Source organism: Heliangelus exortis, chromosome 4 (assembly GCF_036169615.1).
Source record: "Heliangelus exortis chromosome 4, bHelExo1.hap1, whole genome shotgun sequence".
In the NCBI taxonomy this organism is placed as follows: domain Eukaryota; kingdom Metazoa; phylum Chordata; class Aves; order Apodiformes; family Trochilidae; genus Heliangelus; species Heliangelus exortis.
Genome location: NC_092425.1, coordinates 40,608,471 through 40,625,015, shown reverse-complemented (window position 1 = coordinate 40,625,015; position 16,545 = coordinate 40,608,471). Strand labels below are relative to the sequence as shown.

General features: G+C 40.4%; 1 protein-coding gene across 3 annotated transcripts in view; it reads left to right on the top strand.

Annotated features, from left to right (window-relative positions):
• The window catches only part of CRMP1 (collapsin response mediator protein 1), a 55,547-nt gene extending 39,427 nt beyond the window's left edge, over positions 1 to 16,120 (top strand). For all 3 annotated transcript variants that reach the window (XM_071743982.1, XM_071743983.1, XM_071743984.1), the window contains 5 exons: positions 4,795 to 4,936; positions 6,498 to 6,668; positions 9,552 to 9,731; positions 12,904 to 13,069; positions 14,971 to 16,120. In XM_071743982.1, the coding sequence (XP_071600083.1) occupies positions 4,795 to 4,936; positions 6,498 to 6,668; positions 9,552 to 9,731; positions 12,904 to 13,069; positions 14,971 to 15,062 (751 nt within the window). In that variant the 3' untranslated portion in view covers positions 15,063 to 16,120. The remainder of the gene's footprint in view (positions 1 to 4,794; positions 4,937 to 6,497; positions 6,669 to 9,551; positions 9,732 to 12,903; positions 13,070 to 14,970) is intronic.
• The last annotated feature ends 425 nt before the right edge of the window (positions 16,121 to 16,545 follow it).

Genomic DNA, 16,545 nt, shown 5'->3' with positions numbered 1-16,545 from the left:
GCTAGAAGGTCTTTTAGTTCAGGACTTCTAATTAATTTTCTCCAGCCAAATTGTTAATATTGGATCCTTGCTGTCCAGCATAAAGTGCAGCCTGGTGAGCAAACCCTCAGCTCTGAGAACAATTTTTTTAATCCCTGATCCTGTCTGGCAAGCACAGCTCCTCAAATCAATGTTTTCCCTGAATGCAGAGGTACTTAGGACACAGAAAATTTTCCTGGTGCATTTTTTTTTCTTTTTTTTTTTTTTTTTTTTTTTTTTTGCTGTGGGGCTGTAAGCTGTGAGCTTTGGGCTGTCCTAAACTAAATTGTGTTTGTAGCACAGGTCTGTGATTTTAGTTCCTGTGTATTGAAAACCTTTTGCCTTCATCTGGCATAGACCAAAATCACCTGAGTTCACTTGTTTTTGGTGTTACTTGCTTTGTGTCCTCATAAGTTCCAGGGTAAGACAGCAAATACAAGTGGTACATTTAGGGAAGGGATGTCAGGCCAGAGTGGATTGCAAAGGAGATTCTTAGGGACCATAGGGGAGGAGGGGGAGGTGACTGGAGACCATCACTGGGCAGGGAGAGGGGAAGCATGAGTGAGAAAAAAAGAGTGTGGGCATGTCAGGGTTTAACACTGGCCTGGCAATTAAACCGAGTACCAGAGGCTCTCTATTAATCTCTCTCTCCTCCCTGATAAGAAAGGAGAGAGAATAAGGGAGAGAGACTGATGGGTTGGAAACTAAACTACACAACTTTAATGAAACAGGAAAGATAAATAGGAAAAATTACTAAATATATACAAATATACAGGAAAACAATACCACGTTGCTTCCTCCTTTCCCCCAGTAGCTCTCACATCACTCCCAAGGCTGCAGGGCAGCTCTGGGAAAGTCCAGGCTGGACTCCTGGAGTTGGCAGCAGTTGGGAACTGGAGGCAGGAACACACAGATCCAGGCTGGAATGGATCAGAACCACAGGCAGGTGAACAGACGGGATCCTTCCAGGATGCTGGGTGAAGGAAGGGAAGCAGGAAAGGCAGGAAGCAGGAAGCTGGAAGCAGGAAATCGATGGCTTGGCCCTCGTGATCCCTCAAATTTCTCCTGAGGATGAGGTGTATGGGATGGAATCCTCTGTTTGGTCAGTTCTGGCATCTGTCTTGTCCCTTCCTCCCCAAAGGAGGCTGCAGGTGGGACCTCTTTATGTTTTCCTCAGAGCTGAGCAGTGGCCTTGGCTCTGCACACCAGTCTCTAGCAGTAACTCTAAACATCAAGTGTTATCAGTCCTAGAAACACACACTGTCTGAGAAACTTGCTGGGAATTTCAGCAAGTGCAGCTACTTACAAGAGACTGAGCTAAAAGCAAAAGTACAAGACAGAAAATCACCTTTATCCTGGCCCAAACCAGGACAGGGCAGCAAAGGAAGAAGTGTCTGTCTTGGAGAGAAAAAGAAGACATCAGTAATGCCTTGCCAGTGGCCTAAATCCACCCCTGAAAATATATCCTGCCTTTGAAATGATATGGGAATTCCCAGCTGGAGAGATTGATAGTGCTGGAGTGAGGAACCATTCCAAATCTTATTTATTGCCCCGGGGTGGCACTCATCTCATCTCATCTCCTGCTTCCCCTTTTTTGGGATTCCAATGCTTTAGGCAGAGCAGTAGGATTTGAACCCTACAGGTGACCCATTGATTTTCAAAAGACTTTTCCTTCTGAGCTTAGTTTTCCATGTGATGGGCTGGATGGACACACAGGTGTGATGGGAAGCTGCCAGCTCTCAGTGCCAGGAGATGTGCACACCCCACCAAACCCAGAATTAACTCAGCTCCCCTAATGCTGCTGCACTGTTAATAATGCAGTTTTAAGGTCTGAGTTACAGGTGGCCCTGGTCAGAAAAGCCTTCTGCAGGAATTTCTGTTGTTGAGAAGCCTGGTGGTGAAATGATTTTGTCAAATTGAGATTTGTGTTCTTTAAAATAAGGGCAAGGAATTAAAATTACTCTTGTCTGACCTGTCACTATCAGCACTGTGAAGAGTGATGCTCATTGTGTGAAGGTCAGGCTAGGTGTGAATCTGTGTCATGTTTGGCTCTTTACTCTCTCAGACTCAGCTCTATGTTTTCTAGAAGAGAGTCCCCAAATAACAAGATGTGGGTCAAAACACATCAGCTAAAATAGCAAGGGAATTTTTAGAACTGGAATCCAAATAATAATTTTTTTCTTGACACTGACATAGAAAGACAAGATGAGGACTCACAGAAGTTTTAATTATCCTCCGTGCATACAAAAATCTTTTTTTTTTTTTTTTTTTTTTAGTGGCTTAAAGTCATAGATCTGAAGTGACAGCAGCTTAGCCTGCTTTCAGTTTTAATACTTTAAATCTATACTGTGAAACTAAAAAAAGAAATGCATATTTTACCAGTCTGCCCTGCATTTGTGGGGAATTTTCTGCAAGGATGGTGGTGAGGGCTCTATTTCACTTTCTTATTGCACTGCTCATTTGGAGACAAATATTTTGCACTGATTAAAAAACCCTTCCAACATTCTTCCTCTGCAGGCATGCAGCATACTGCTTCTGCTGGTTTTCACAGAAAGTGTTGAGTTTTCACTGCAAAGCTGAGTGTCTAAAAATCCCTGATCCAATCCCTGCATTGGATTTCACCTGTGAGCCATGCACCTGGGGTAGCTTTCAGCTTCCAGCTCTTCTGACCTAGAGATGGGAGCTCTGGATGCTTCATGGAAGACATAACCTGCTCTGAAAGCACTGGTTTTGGTGAGGAGTGAGATGAGGAGGTCTTGATGTGGCATTTAAAGATTTTAGAATGGTTTGGGTTGGAAGGCACCTTGAAGATGATGGAGATCCAACCCCTTGCATGGGCAGGGACACCTCCCACTAGATAATATACATAGGGCCACTGTTAATTCCCACTATTCCCTCTTTTGGAGATATTTTCCAGGGTGATTCTTTCTTCTCTCTTGTTTTTTTACTTGATCTGATGCTCAATCATTTGAAAGCAGATGATGTCTAAACAGCAGCAGTTCCTCTGGGGCTGACCAGGAGGTGCTGGCATCTCTTGAGCAACCTGAGGCTGAGCCTTCAGCTTCAAAAGTCTTCTGATGATGAGACTGTGGAGTGCAGGGCTTGTCATTAAATGTCATTAAATGTCAGAGGAGAGGGAAAAACAGAGTTCAGAAGGAGTGACTCTTTTTTTATGTTCCATATTGAAGAGCTAACAGGGAGCTCTAAGCACCACCACACAACCTCAGGGAGATGGGCAGTGATACAGGGCCTGGCTGGGACATTTGTCTTTTTGTGGTTGTGTTCATCAAAGTGCAGAGAGATGAGAGAAAAGGGTAAGCCCTGAGAAGCTGAGCTGGCAGAAGAGCAACAAAAAATGAAGAAAAGTCACTGCAATCCTCTGAATTTATTGTGTTAGATTTTCTGTTTCAGCGATTTGGTTTAATCCTATGGAATTAACACCAGGCAGTCATTAGTAATCAGGAATAGCTAAGGCATAGCTGGCTTTTCATGATTAAATACATGGGTTTGGCTTCTGCTGAAAACTGGATGGATGGATAGGTGGATGGATGGATGGATGGATGGATGGATGGATGGATGTGAGCATGGGGAAGAACTAGAACAGAGGCCAAAGGTTCTTCTCTGACTGCCAGCAATCATTAGGGCTGGCAGCTCAGAAAATTGCATTAAAATGACTGATGTGTGACTTTTTTTTTTTTTTTTTTTCCCTCTGCTTGGCTGTTTCTTAGCTTGCTGGAATCTAAATGTATGGACCAGAGTTGTTCAGATGGTTTAGAGATAGGTAATCAATTAAATAAGATGACAGGCTCCTGGGGACATCACCCTCCTGGAGGGATAGAAGAGAAATCATAATGTGTTTGATTGTGCTTGACTACTATAAGCTCAACCAAGACCTAAAAATATCACCTGTTTCCTGTGGATATTGAAGAACCTATCTTCTTTTATAGCCTTCTATCTTCTTTTATATCCTTCTAATTTTGCAAAATTCTGCATATTGGTTATGTTCTTCCTCTCTATTCCCAAGAGCAGCTGTGACCCAGCTCTGCTCTCTGCAAAAAAAAGCAATATTTCTCTAGGCTCAAAAAAAACACAGACTTCTTAAATAAAAGCATTATTATTATTTTGAAGTTCTTTTTTGTTTTACTCCATGCCTTTTTTTTTTTTTTTAGTGTAACACCTTTAGGCTGTATAAATTCAGAGCATGCATTTGACTTGAATTATGTCTTTGTTTTATTAGCAGAGTACCTGATAAAAAAAGCTCTCCATCCATTTTTTATTTTATTTATCCATTTTATTTATGTTTTGGAGGCTCAGCCAAGAAATATTTGTGTAAGAATTGCAAGAAAAATAAGATGTGGAGGGAAAAACCCAGGGAAGCCAGCTTGATGCTCATGACTTTGCCCTGTAAAAATCGCCATCAATTTTCAGCACGGCTCTGGATTGATTTATCTGGAGAGTGGCAGACATTCCCATACAATCATTTCCTTAATCCTGGAATAATCCTGTGTCCTGGTTAGTGGCTTTGTGGCTGCTCTCTGCAATCTGGGAGCTCAGGATGCTCCTGGGGGGGATGGTGAAGCTCTCCAGTGCCACTGTCACTTTTCAGTGATCTGTAGCCAAGGTTTTCCAGGCTGCTGCTGGGATTTCCAGCCTGTGCCTCTTCCTGCTGGGATTTCCAGCCTGTGCCTCTGGTGTGTAGGTTTGGAAGGGCCCTTCACAGCCAGGCTGAGCCCAAGGTGATGCCTGGTTTAAACCTTCTGCATCTTCATTCCACAGTGGGGACCTGCAGGTGACGGGGAGTGGACACTGTCCCTACAGCACTGCCCAGAAAGCCCTTGGGAAGGACAACTTCACCCTGATCCCTGAAGGGGTCAATGGGATTGAGGAAAGAATGACTGTTGTCTGGGACAAGGCTGTAGTAAGTAATTTTATTTTTTTTTTTTTATGGACTACAAAGATGTTTGGGTGTTGGGTGAATAATGGAAGCCGGGAGACTCCTGGCACATCCTGAAGTGACTTTCCAATGGGTTGAGAAATCCCAGGGAGAGTTCTGCCCCAAGGTGAATTTTTTATTTCAAAATCCTTTTGGTTTCATAAACTCAGGGCAGTGCATCAGACCTGAGGCTGCACAAACTCCATGGCTGAATTTTCCAGTTGGGTTTTCCAGCTTCTCAGAGATGAAGCAGTGTATTGATGGGAAGTGGGCTCCATATAATGTTGGACTCCATATAATTGTTTGAATTAATTGTTTGAATTTATGCAGTGTCCCATCTTTTTTTTTCTTTTTTTAATTGCAAATAGATGGCAGCCCAGCCTAAGGCTAGACTCTAAAATGCTCTGAAGGAGAAGGTTGGATACAGTTCATCCTGGCACGTTTTTTTTTGGTGGGAGCTGGTAGGAATTAGCAATTTTTTGATGGTTCCATGGATCCTGATCTGGAAATGATATTCTCCCTCCTTTTTGCATCTTCATGTGCACACACACATCACCTTACCCTGCAAATATGAATTGCAGACTGGGAAGCAGTGGAGTTTTCCCAGACTTTCCTACTTTTTTCAGAGGGTCAGCTCTTGAAATTCCAAAGCACAGAAGCAGCTTCAGATGCTTTGTAGGAGCAGGGAAACCAGCAAAGTGGAGCCAGGCAGTGATATTTCCCTTCTGTTAATCCCACAAATGGCAGGAGCCACAGCTAAGGGCTTGGAATATGGGATTTCCAGGTGGTACCACTGAGGAGCTTCTATTTTGCACTATATTTTGCTACAATGTTTGTTATTTTTGCATTATATTTTGTATATATTTTGCTTATATTGTGTTACCTGGCAGGAAACAAGTGTTTATTTAATATTAAAAAGCTTGGCACTCTTGTTCTTTAGTGGAATAGTTCTTGCTTGTTGGTAGGGAAGACCCCAAAATACTCTACTGAGAAATAAAAATGCTGTTTTGTGTGGCTGCTGCTAAATCACTGTATAACAAGTTCAAACTGGTGATATTTCCCCAGGCAAGGGCTTTATAATTGGGGTTGTATCCCTCAGATGTGTAGGGTTGGTAATACTAATAGCAGAATGGGCTTGCAAGAGATGTTTCTGAAAAAACATATATTTATTCTTGGAAGGCTCATAGAAGTTTCTCTGTTTGAGAAACCTAAAAATGGACATGGAAATTGAAATTACTGGGACTAGCAACAAAAGTGTGTGGGGAAAGCAGGTCCTGAGGAGCAACCTGATGGTGTCACCTGCATTAAGGTTTTTTTGGCTGCTCTTTGGCTTGCCAGGAATAATACATTTATTTATCTGAAACTCCCAAAGTCCTGCTTGATGAAACCCCTGGTTTATACAGTATCACCACACCTATATATATGTTTTTTTTTAAATATATATAAGAACCAAGATGCCTTCTTGTTTCTTCCCTGGTTGTTTAGCATCCTGAATAATAAATCCTGATTTTAGAAGCATGCTTTGCTCAAGTCCCCTTGTCTTTAGGCCACAGGGAAGATGGATGAGAGCCAGTTTGTAGCTGTCACCAGTACCAATGCTGCCAAAATCTTTAACCTGTACCCAAGGAAAGGCCGGATTGCTGTGGGATCAGATGCTGATGTGGTGATTTGGGACCCTGATAAGGTGAAGACCATAACAGCTAAAAGCCATAAATCGGTAAGGAGAAACCAGCCAGAAAGGGAAAAAAAAGTCACTGTTGCTTTTCAAATCCTTTTTTATGTGAACACACAAATTTTTGGGATAATGAGGAGTGAGGTAGGTGCCTCCTCCTGTTCTGAAGTGGGTGGATGCTTCACTAGATGAAAAAATTAAAATCTTGCATTGGAAGCCCTGGGATCAGGAAGGATTTTTTTTCTCTCTGAATATTCCATTGCACTGTTGGTTTGTTTATTTATTTCTTTTTTTTTTTTGGGTGCTTGTGGCAGATCTGTAAATAGATGTGAATCAGCAGGCCTGCAGCTGAGGTTATTAAAGCTGTGATGACAAATTTAAAACCAGCTCACTTTTTCTGCTTACCCCCAAATCACCTGAGCTCATAGATTGTAGGTTTTTAAATTCTAAGTGATGACAGATGCTGAAATATTTTGATAATGCAGCAGCTGTCTCCCAGCAGCTTCAGGGATGGATTTACTCTTTAATTCCAAACCTGACTCACAGGTGCTTTGATTTTGTCTGTGTTGGGTTTTTTCTTGTGTGTTGTGGATTTCAAAGCTGTCACCTCCCTGTTTGGTACTTTGCTTTTTTTACGTTGGGGAATTGTTACAAACACTTTACAGGAAACCCAGTGATACGACTAAAAAGGTTCAGTAACCTTTGAAAGGGAAATTTCAGTGGTTCAGTTTTTATTCCTGGATTTTCAAGAAGGTAGGAAGCCTTTTGACAGTCGTTCCCATTTAGACTCAGGCTTTCCTGGGCTTTTTCAGAGAGAAACACATATTCTGGCCCCTCTGGAATTCCCTTCTAGTCACAGAGCATCCCAGGTGTGACCACATCCTTTTGGTACCTGCCAACTGAGTCACTCCTTGTTCAGGCTTTCCTTCTTATTCAGGGTTTCCTTCTTATTCAGGGTTTCCTCCTTATTCAGGGTTTCCTCCTTATTCAGGGTTTCCTCCTTATTCAGGGTTTCCTCCTTATTCAGGGTTTCCTCCTTTTTCAGGGTTTCCTCCTTTTTCAGGGTTTCCTCCTTTTTCAGGGTTTCCTTCTTATTCAGGGTTTCCTTCTTATTCAGGGTTTCCTCCTTTTTCAGGGTTTCCTTCTTATTCAGGGTTTCCTCCTTATTCAGGGTTTCCTCCTTATTCAGGGTTTCCTCCTTATTCAGGGTTTCCTCCTTATTCAGGGTTTCCTCCTTTTTCAGGCTTTCCTTCTTATTAAGGGTTTCCTCCTTATTCAGGGTTTCCTTCTTATTCAGGGTTTCCTCCTTTTTCAGGGTTTCCTCCTTATTCAGGGTTTCCTTCTTATTCAGGGTTTCCTCCTTTTTCAGGGTTTCCTTCTTATTTAGGGCTTCCTTCTTATTTAGGGCTTCCTTCTTATTTAGGGTTTCCTTCTTATTTAGGGCTTCCTTCTTATTCAGGGTTTCCTTCTTATTCAGGGTTTCCTTCTTATTTAGGGTTTCCTTCTTATTTAGGGCTTCCTTCTTATTTAGGGCTTCCTTCTTATTTAGGGCTTCCTTCTTATTCAGGGTTTCCTTCTTATTTAGGGCTTCCTTCTTATTTAGGGTTTCCTTCTTATTTAGGGCTTCCTTTTTATTCAGGGTTTCCTTCTTATTTAGGGCTTCCTTCTTATTTAGGGTTTCCTCCTTATTCAGGGTTTCCTCCTTATTCAGGGTTTCCTTCTTATTCAGGGTTTCCTTCTTATTCAGGGTTTCCTTCTTATTCAGGGTTTCCTTCTTATTCAGGGTTTCCTTCTTATTTAGGGCTTCCTTCTTATTCAGGGTTTCCTTCTTATTTAGGGCTTCTTTCTTATTTAGGATTTCTTCCTTATTCAGGCTGTTGCATTTCATAGAATCCCAGAATATCAGGTTGGAAGGGACCTCAAGGATCCCCTGCTCCAACCCTTCTGAAATTATTGTTTATCTGAGATCTCTCAGCACTCTGTTGAGATGAAATTCCAAACTTTCCAAAGTGGGGCAATCCACCCCTTCCCCTGAGAGACCATTCCAAGGTCTGACTGTCCTCATGGGGAAAAATTTCCCTCTTGTGCCCCAGGAGCACCTTGTGCCCATTGCCCCTTGCCCTGTCCAGGTGACTCCTTGTGACCAGGGAGTCTCTCTGAGCTGCTTTGCAGCCCCCTCTTTAAATAAATTTAATTTCTAGAGCTAAGTATGGGAAGTTCTCAAAACCAAAAGGAGAGTAAATAAAGCCCTGATGGAAAGCGAGCAGTGGAAAGGCAAAATCAGATCTGGGCAAGTCGGGTCAGAGGGATTCTTCTGAATCATTTCATATTGGTTTTTTCCTTCAGCCCAAAGCATTTTCCCCAACCCCTTAAGGTGGGTAAAACCAAGGCTAAAAATCATAGAATCCTAGAATCCTAGGGGTTGGAAGGGACCTGGAAAGATCATCTAGTCCAACCCCCCTGCCAGAGCAGGGCCCCCTAGAGTACATCCCCTAGGAACGTGTCCAGGTGGGTTTTGAATGTCTCCAGTGAAGGAGACTCCACAACCCCCCTGGGCAGCCTGTTCCAGGGCTCTGTCACCCTTACAGTAAAAAAATTTTTTCTGATATTCAACTTGAACCTCCTATGCTCCAATTTACACCCATTACCCCTTGTCCTGTCACTGGTCACCACTGAGAAAAGCCTAACTCCATCTCCCTGACACTCACCCCTTACATATTTGAAAACATTGATGAGGTCACCCCTCAGTCTCCTTTTCTCCAAACTAAAGAGACCCAGCTCCCTCAGCCTTTCCTCATAAGGGAGATGTTCCACTCCCTTCATCATCTCAGTAGCTCTGTGCTGGACTCTTTCAAGCACTTCCCTGTCCTTCTTGAACTGAGGGGCCCAGAACTGGACACAACAGTCAACGTTTTGCTCCATCCCCAGGCTGTGGAGTACAACATCTTTGAAGGGATGGAGTGCCACGGTGCCCCCCTGGTGGTCATCAGCCAAGGGAAGATTGTGTTTGAGGATGGGAATCTGCACGTGAACAAGGGCATGGGGCGCTTCATCCCCCGCAAGCCCTTCCCAGAGTACCTCTACCAGCGCATCAAGATCAGGAATAAGGTAATGACAGCTCTTGGTTCAGCTTCTGGAGCCACACAGCCTTGGGACCATGGTTACAAGGGTGGGTTTTATTGTGTGTTTTTTTATTGGTGGTGTTTTTTGTTGGTTTTTTTTTTTTTTAATTGTATTTTTTATTTTCTTAACTTATTTATTTTATCGTTTTTATTTATGTATTTTTATTTATTTTATTTATTATTTTATTATTTATTGTTTATTTATCCGCTCCATTATTTATTTATATTATTTTATATTTATATTATATTTATATTACTATAAGCATATAAATATATATTATATTATATTATATTATATTAGTATTATTTTTATTTAATTTTATTATTTATTCGCTCTATTTATTTATTTATATTTATTTTATTTATTACTTTATTCGCTCTATTTATTATTTATATTTATTTTATTACTTTATTATTTATTTATTTGGTTTGTTTAGTTATATTATTTATTTTATTTATTACTTTATTTATTTTTATTATATATTTATTCGCTCTTTTTATTATTTATTTATATTATTTTATTTATTATTCATTTATTTGGTTTGTTTATATTATTTATTTATATTATTTATTTTACTTACTTTATTTTTATTATTCATTTATTCGCTCTATTTCTTATTTATTGATATTATTTATTTTATTACTTTATTTATTTCATTTATTTATATTTATTTTATTTTATTTTTTATTATTTATTTATTCGCTCTATTTCTTATTGATATTATTTATTTTATTTAATAATTAATTTATTTGATGTATTTATTTATATTTATTTTCTTGATAATTTATTATTTATTTATTCGCCCTCTTATTTATTTGTTTCATTTATTATTTGCATTATTTATTTTATTCATTGTTACATTTCTTATTTACTTATTATTTGATTTATGCTTTTCTCTATTTCATTTATTTATTTCTGCCTTGCTAAGGTGACTCTGGATCAAAGGGGCTCTATAGTGACCCCAAAAAACCTGCTCCTTGGGCAAGTGGGAACTGGTGTAACCCAACCAAGCCTGTGAGCTGCAGTGGGTTGAGAAAATATTTACCAGAATATTTGTATTTGGGCAGAACTTGTGGAGGGAGGTGGAAGAGTGGCAAAAATTCCTTAGTACTTAAAATTTAAGAAAAAAAAAAAATAAAGCTTCTTGGGGAGGAGGGTCAGGCAGAAAAAAAGCAGAATTTGGGACAGGGAGGGAAATTGTGCAAGGCACGGGTACTCCTGGGGTTTGGCATCCCTGCTCTGGGTGCTGAGTGGCAGCAGCAGCCACAGCTCAGGAAACTCTTAGGAAAAAGCTTTGGAAATGACAGAGATTAAGATTGGGTCACTTCTGGGTTTGGTTTTTACCAAAAAAACAAAAAACAAAAAAAAAAAACAAAAAAAATTGGCAAACCAATTGGCTCGGCAATAATTCAGGTTATTTGGACAATGACTTTTTCAGAAATTCTCTGTGTGAGAAGTAATAAGAGAAATTGACTAAAAGCCATATTTTCTTCACCCAAGCATGTAATATCTAATACCTAATATTAAATTTATATATATAATTATATATTATGCATCATACATTATATAGTATATATTATATAGTATAATAGATAACATATAAGACATTATATGTCATATTTAATGTATAATATGTAATAAATATCTAATACACATCTAATAATATATAACATAAATAATATATATACAGATGCATGCATATGTATATATATATGTAATATATATTGTAATATATATTTTATATATAGTATATATATAATATATATAGATATTATATATAGTATATATATAATATATATTATATATATAAAGATAGATATATATTTTATATATACACATATATAATATATATATAATATATATATAAAGATAGATATATATTATAAATATATACACATACATAATGTAATGTATATATTTTATTAAATGTATGTTATATCCTGTGGAGGTGGCAGCTGAAATTAAGTCTGAGAGTGACTTGATGTTTTTGTCTTTAAAATATTTCATCTTTTTAATCTTGCAGAGGTTTCACAAAGTATCAATTAGTGTTATACTTTGGTTTTTTTTTTTTTTTCATTATCCTCTCAGATAACTTGGGCCTTCTCTTCACACCCACCTCCCAGGAGTTTAGTGACTGGGGGTGGTATATAAAATAAATCATTATGAACCAATGATCATATTTAAATGATGTATTAATATAATATTACTCTGCATAAATTACATATAAAGGATATAATTTACACAGGGAAAACAACACTTAAAAAAAAAAATATCAGAGGAATGATGTCTTATACCAGGAGTTGGCACAAAAGCAGCTGGGCCAAGTAATGTGTCCTGCACAGGGGCTTGGATTTTGGGAAAAATCCTTCATTTGAGAGCCTTAGGAAGTACTTCTGCAAAAAGCCTGAGAAAATAGGGATATTTTTGTTCTTACAGCTCCCTCTGCTGCCTGCTGAGAGGAAGGGAGAGCAGCTCCCTGTCTGCTTTCCTTTCCCTGCTCTTCCCGTTTTATCCATTGGGAATCTTTAGGAGAATGCAGGGATGCATCAGCCTCCGTTGACTGTGCCAGTGCACAACCAAGGAATATGGAAAAAAAAAACCAAACAACCCCAAAAAACCAACCTAAACATGTCAAAGAAGGGGCTGCAGAGCTGTAACTGGGACAGAAAAGCTGTTGAAATTTCTCCCTGGCACAGGGACAGCAAAATTCCTGCCTTTGTGGATCCCTTAAAGGGATAAAATACAGGGATAAAATCTGGAGGCCTCAGTCTTGGAAGATCTGAAGAGGTTTAGAGACCTCAGAAAAAAATCAGAGCTGAAATGAGAGACACTGCTGCTGATCTTACTTAAAATAAATAAGTCAGGTCAGAGCTGTTGTCCTTTTGAATCCCATTTCCCCCCACTGGCTGTGAAGGAAGCCTCATAAAGATCTCTTGTCTTATAATTTTACATAAATATAAACTCTAAAGGAAAGCTTTGTAATTTTCTTTCTAATAGATGGAGCAGGCTCCAGCTTTGATGAGAGCAGAGATGGTTTTATTTCAGCTAAAGCAGCATCTGTGCTGTGCTCAGGGGGTTCTGCCTCTGGGCAGGGGTTATCACTGAAGGAGCATTCTCAGAGCATTCAGAAGTTGGGTTTTTATTCCTCTCCATCCAGGTGGGAGGACTGCAAGGGGTCTCCAGAGGAATGTATGATGGGCCTGTCTATGAAATCCCAGCCACGCCAAAATATGCAACTCCTGCACCCTCAACTAAATCCTCCCCTGCCAAAAACCAGCCCCCACCAATCAGAAACCTCCATCAGTCCAATTTTAGCTTATCAGGTAAGTCAGTCTGGGCTTTAAAGCCATGAGTGTGGATTATTTGGGATGAATTTCAATGAGAATTACTTCTGGGATCAAACATGAAAGGATTTTACATACTCACATGCATACCCTCACATACATGTACACCTCTGTCTCTATTTATACACTATTTCCCTAGGAATATTTTACAAATTGCCAAATATCCAAGATGTTTGCAATCTAAAGCTTTTTTTCTGCATGCAATCTTTTATATATTATTCACCTGCATTTAACTGAGGTCTCTGAATGATGGGACTTGGGCTTGGTGCAACCCACATGGTTTGGACATCTCAGATTCCTTGAACCATCTCCAGAAACTGCCAGCCAGGGAAACCAAAACTGTCTTTTTGTCTTTCAAACTTATGTGCAGAAGCTATTAATATGCAGATGAGAGTATTTCTTGTCCTCTTTGCTCTTGGTGCCCAAAATATTTTCCATGGTACAGAAGAAACAGACTGGAAAATCATCCTTTGGGGTTGCAGGAAGTGATTCTTGGCATTGGAAGATAATTACAAGTGTGTCAAATCCTTTTCTTTCAAAAGTCTGCAACCCAATGGGTAGATCAGGGGCTCCTTGTGATGTTATGAAAGTATTTTCCTCCCTGTGGGAGCTGTTGATGGAGTTTATCCCTGACAGACTCTGTCTTTAGAAACTAAATGAAACTTCTGGAAGAAAGCCCAAAGTGAGCAAAAATTTTAAAATGCTCTTTCTAGTGAGTTGGATACATTTTTGCTCTTACACCTGGGGCCATGGTGAGCACATACAGAAAACTCTTAAGAAGAAACAAAATGGCTTTGAATTTTTTAATTTGGATACTAACTGCTAAGTGGGACTTTGATAAAGTACCCAAAGCTTCACAAGTGCTGGACCTGGGTATCATTACCAAGGCATCTGGTGGTGTGAACTGGATCTGAATCAGGCAAACCCACCTTAGAATCACAGAACGGTTTGGGTTGGAAGGGACCTCAAAGCTCATCCAGTCCCAACCCCCTGCATGGGCAGGGACACCTCCCACCAGCCCAGGTTGCTCCAAGCCCCATCCAACCTGGACTTGGACACTGCCAGGGATGGGGCAGCCACAGCTTCCTTGGGCAACCTGGGACAGGGGCTCAGCACCCTCACAGTGAAGAATTTCTTCCTAATGCCTTACCTAAATCTCCCTTCTTCCATCCTAAAACCATTGCCCTTTGTGTCTATAAAATGAAGTAGAACCAGAGGCTGTGAGAACATTGAGTCCTGTGTCCAGTTCTGGGCCCCTCAGCTCAGGAAGGAGATTGAGGTGCTGGAGCAGGTCCAGAGAAGAGCAAGGAGGCTGGGAAGGGATCCAGCACAAGTCCTGTGAGGAAGGGCTGAGGGAGCTGGGGGTGTTGAGGCTGGAGAAGAGGAGGCTCAGGGGAGACCTCATCACTCTCTCCAACTCCCTGAAAGGAGGTTGGAGCCAGGGGGGGGTTGGGCTCTTTTCCCAGGCAACTCTCAGCAAGACAAGAGGGCACAAGAGGTCTCAAGTTGTGCCAGGGGAGGTTTAGGTTGGACATGAGAAAGAATTTCTTTCCAGAGAGGGTGATCAGGCATCGGAATGGGCTGCCCAGGGAAGGGGTGGATTCTCCATCCCTGGAGCTATTTCAAAAGAGCCTGGATGTGGCACTCAGTGCCATGGGCTGGGAACTGCAGCGGGAGTGGATCAAGGGTTGGACTTGAGGAGCTCTGAGGTCCCTTCCAACCCAGCCCATTCTAGGATTCTATGAACATTTGAAGAGATGTTCTGGCTGAAGAGAAACCAGCTGAGGGAAGCAGAGCTGGAAGTAGCTAGGGGAAAATCTGATTGCTGCTGGTTTTTGGCTTTTTTCATAGCTTTGCTTCTTGCTTTCCTCTCCCTGCAGGAGCTCAGGTAGATGACAATAACCCACGCCGTACCGGGCACCGCATCGTGGCCCCTCCTGGTGGCCGCTCCAATATTACCAGCCTGGGCTGAAAAAAGGATGATGGACAGAAAAAGAAAAGGAAGAAGGATCATGGGAATCACTTCCCTTGTCTTACCTGTGTTATGGAACCCACAGTTTTTATTTGGTACTAATGGAAATTAAAAAAAAAAAAAAAACAACAAAAAAACAGAAATGTCTTTTTTTTTTAAAAAAAGAAATAATGTTTTTTTTTCTTTTTAATTTTATTTTATTTTGTATAGGAAGAGGTGATAATAGTGTGGTGTTTGCTTGGAACTACTTGCCTCACAATTGTGCTTTCATGCCATAGTCACCTTAAAGCATGGTGCTTCCATTGCCCCCTTTAGTGACCCCAAGGTTTTAGCTTCGTCTCGTACCTGAATGCTGGTTCCTTTGCACCCTTTTTGCTGTATTAGTGTAGTTAATGCATGTTACTGAGTTATTTATGCAAGTTGCATCCTGTGAGTGAGTCCCTGTAGACCACGTTGCCAACAGCTGAGTAGACACAATGCCAAGATTCATGTCCCTATTTGAGAAACGCCACCAAAAAGATTAAAAAAAAAAACAAAACAAAAAAACAAAACCAACAAACCAAACCACTTCTGAAGGAAGAAAATGGCCATCCCAAAAGTAATGCAGTAGAGTAGTATAAGCAGCTTCTGTTTCATCTTTAATTTATTACAACCCCCAGCAGCACTTCTCTCAGACACAGCAAATTTTGGGGACAAAGGGTCTCTGTAGTGCCTGTCTGTGCCCTCTCACCACGTTCCAAGTCTGTGTCCTTTCTTGTTCCCATTTCAGACAGAGCCATAATTAATACCCACCAATGCCATTCCCACCCCCTGCAGGGATTTCTTCTCCACCTGGGCAGTAGTGCTCTCCCTTCTGCATGAGGTTTTTTGTTTTTGTTTTTTTTTTTTTGGTACTTTACAGATGCTCCCAAGTTGCCGTCGGAATTTTTAAAAGTTTTTTGTACAAAGTTTTTCCTTTGTAATCACATGCATTTTTACTTACTCTACCGTATCAAGATCTACCTGGTCGTGGTTCAATTTCTGAATTCAAAGCTTGTGAAATAAAGGAAATTAACTGATGGGTGTCTTTCTCTGCTTTCCAGGGTTGTTGCTGGATGGTTGAAAATTCACAATGGAGAAACTTGAGAAAATTATTTGTTTTCTTTTCTTTTCTAGGTTGGCATCACGTTAAAGAAGGAACCAGTTTGTATCATGAGGGGTGTTAAATATATAGATATCTGTACATGCATGCTATAGCATGCCATAATCTCTCTTAATTAGAGCTCAGAGTAAAAAATTATATATATACTTAAAATTTACCATGCAGCTGTCTCAGTTTTGGCCAAATGAGACATTATTTTTCTCCCCAAAAATCAAGGCTACATCTGATGTGCTTACAATGGTAACTGATGGCCAAACCCACCCTCTGTAGGGCAGAGCCAGCATGCAGTGCTCCAGTTGTATGTGACTTAATACTGGTTTTTCTCTGCTGACTGAACTGGGA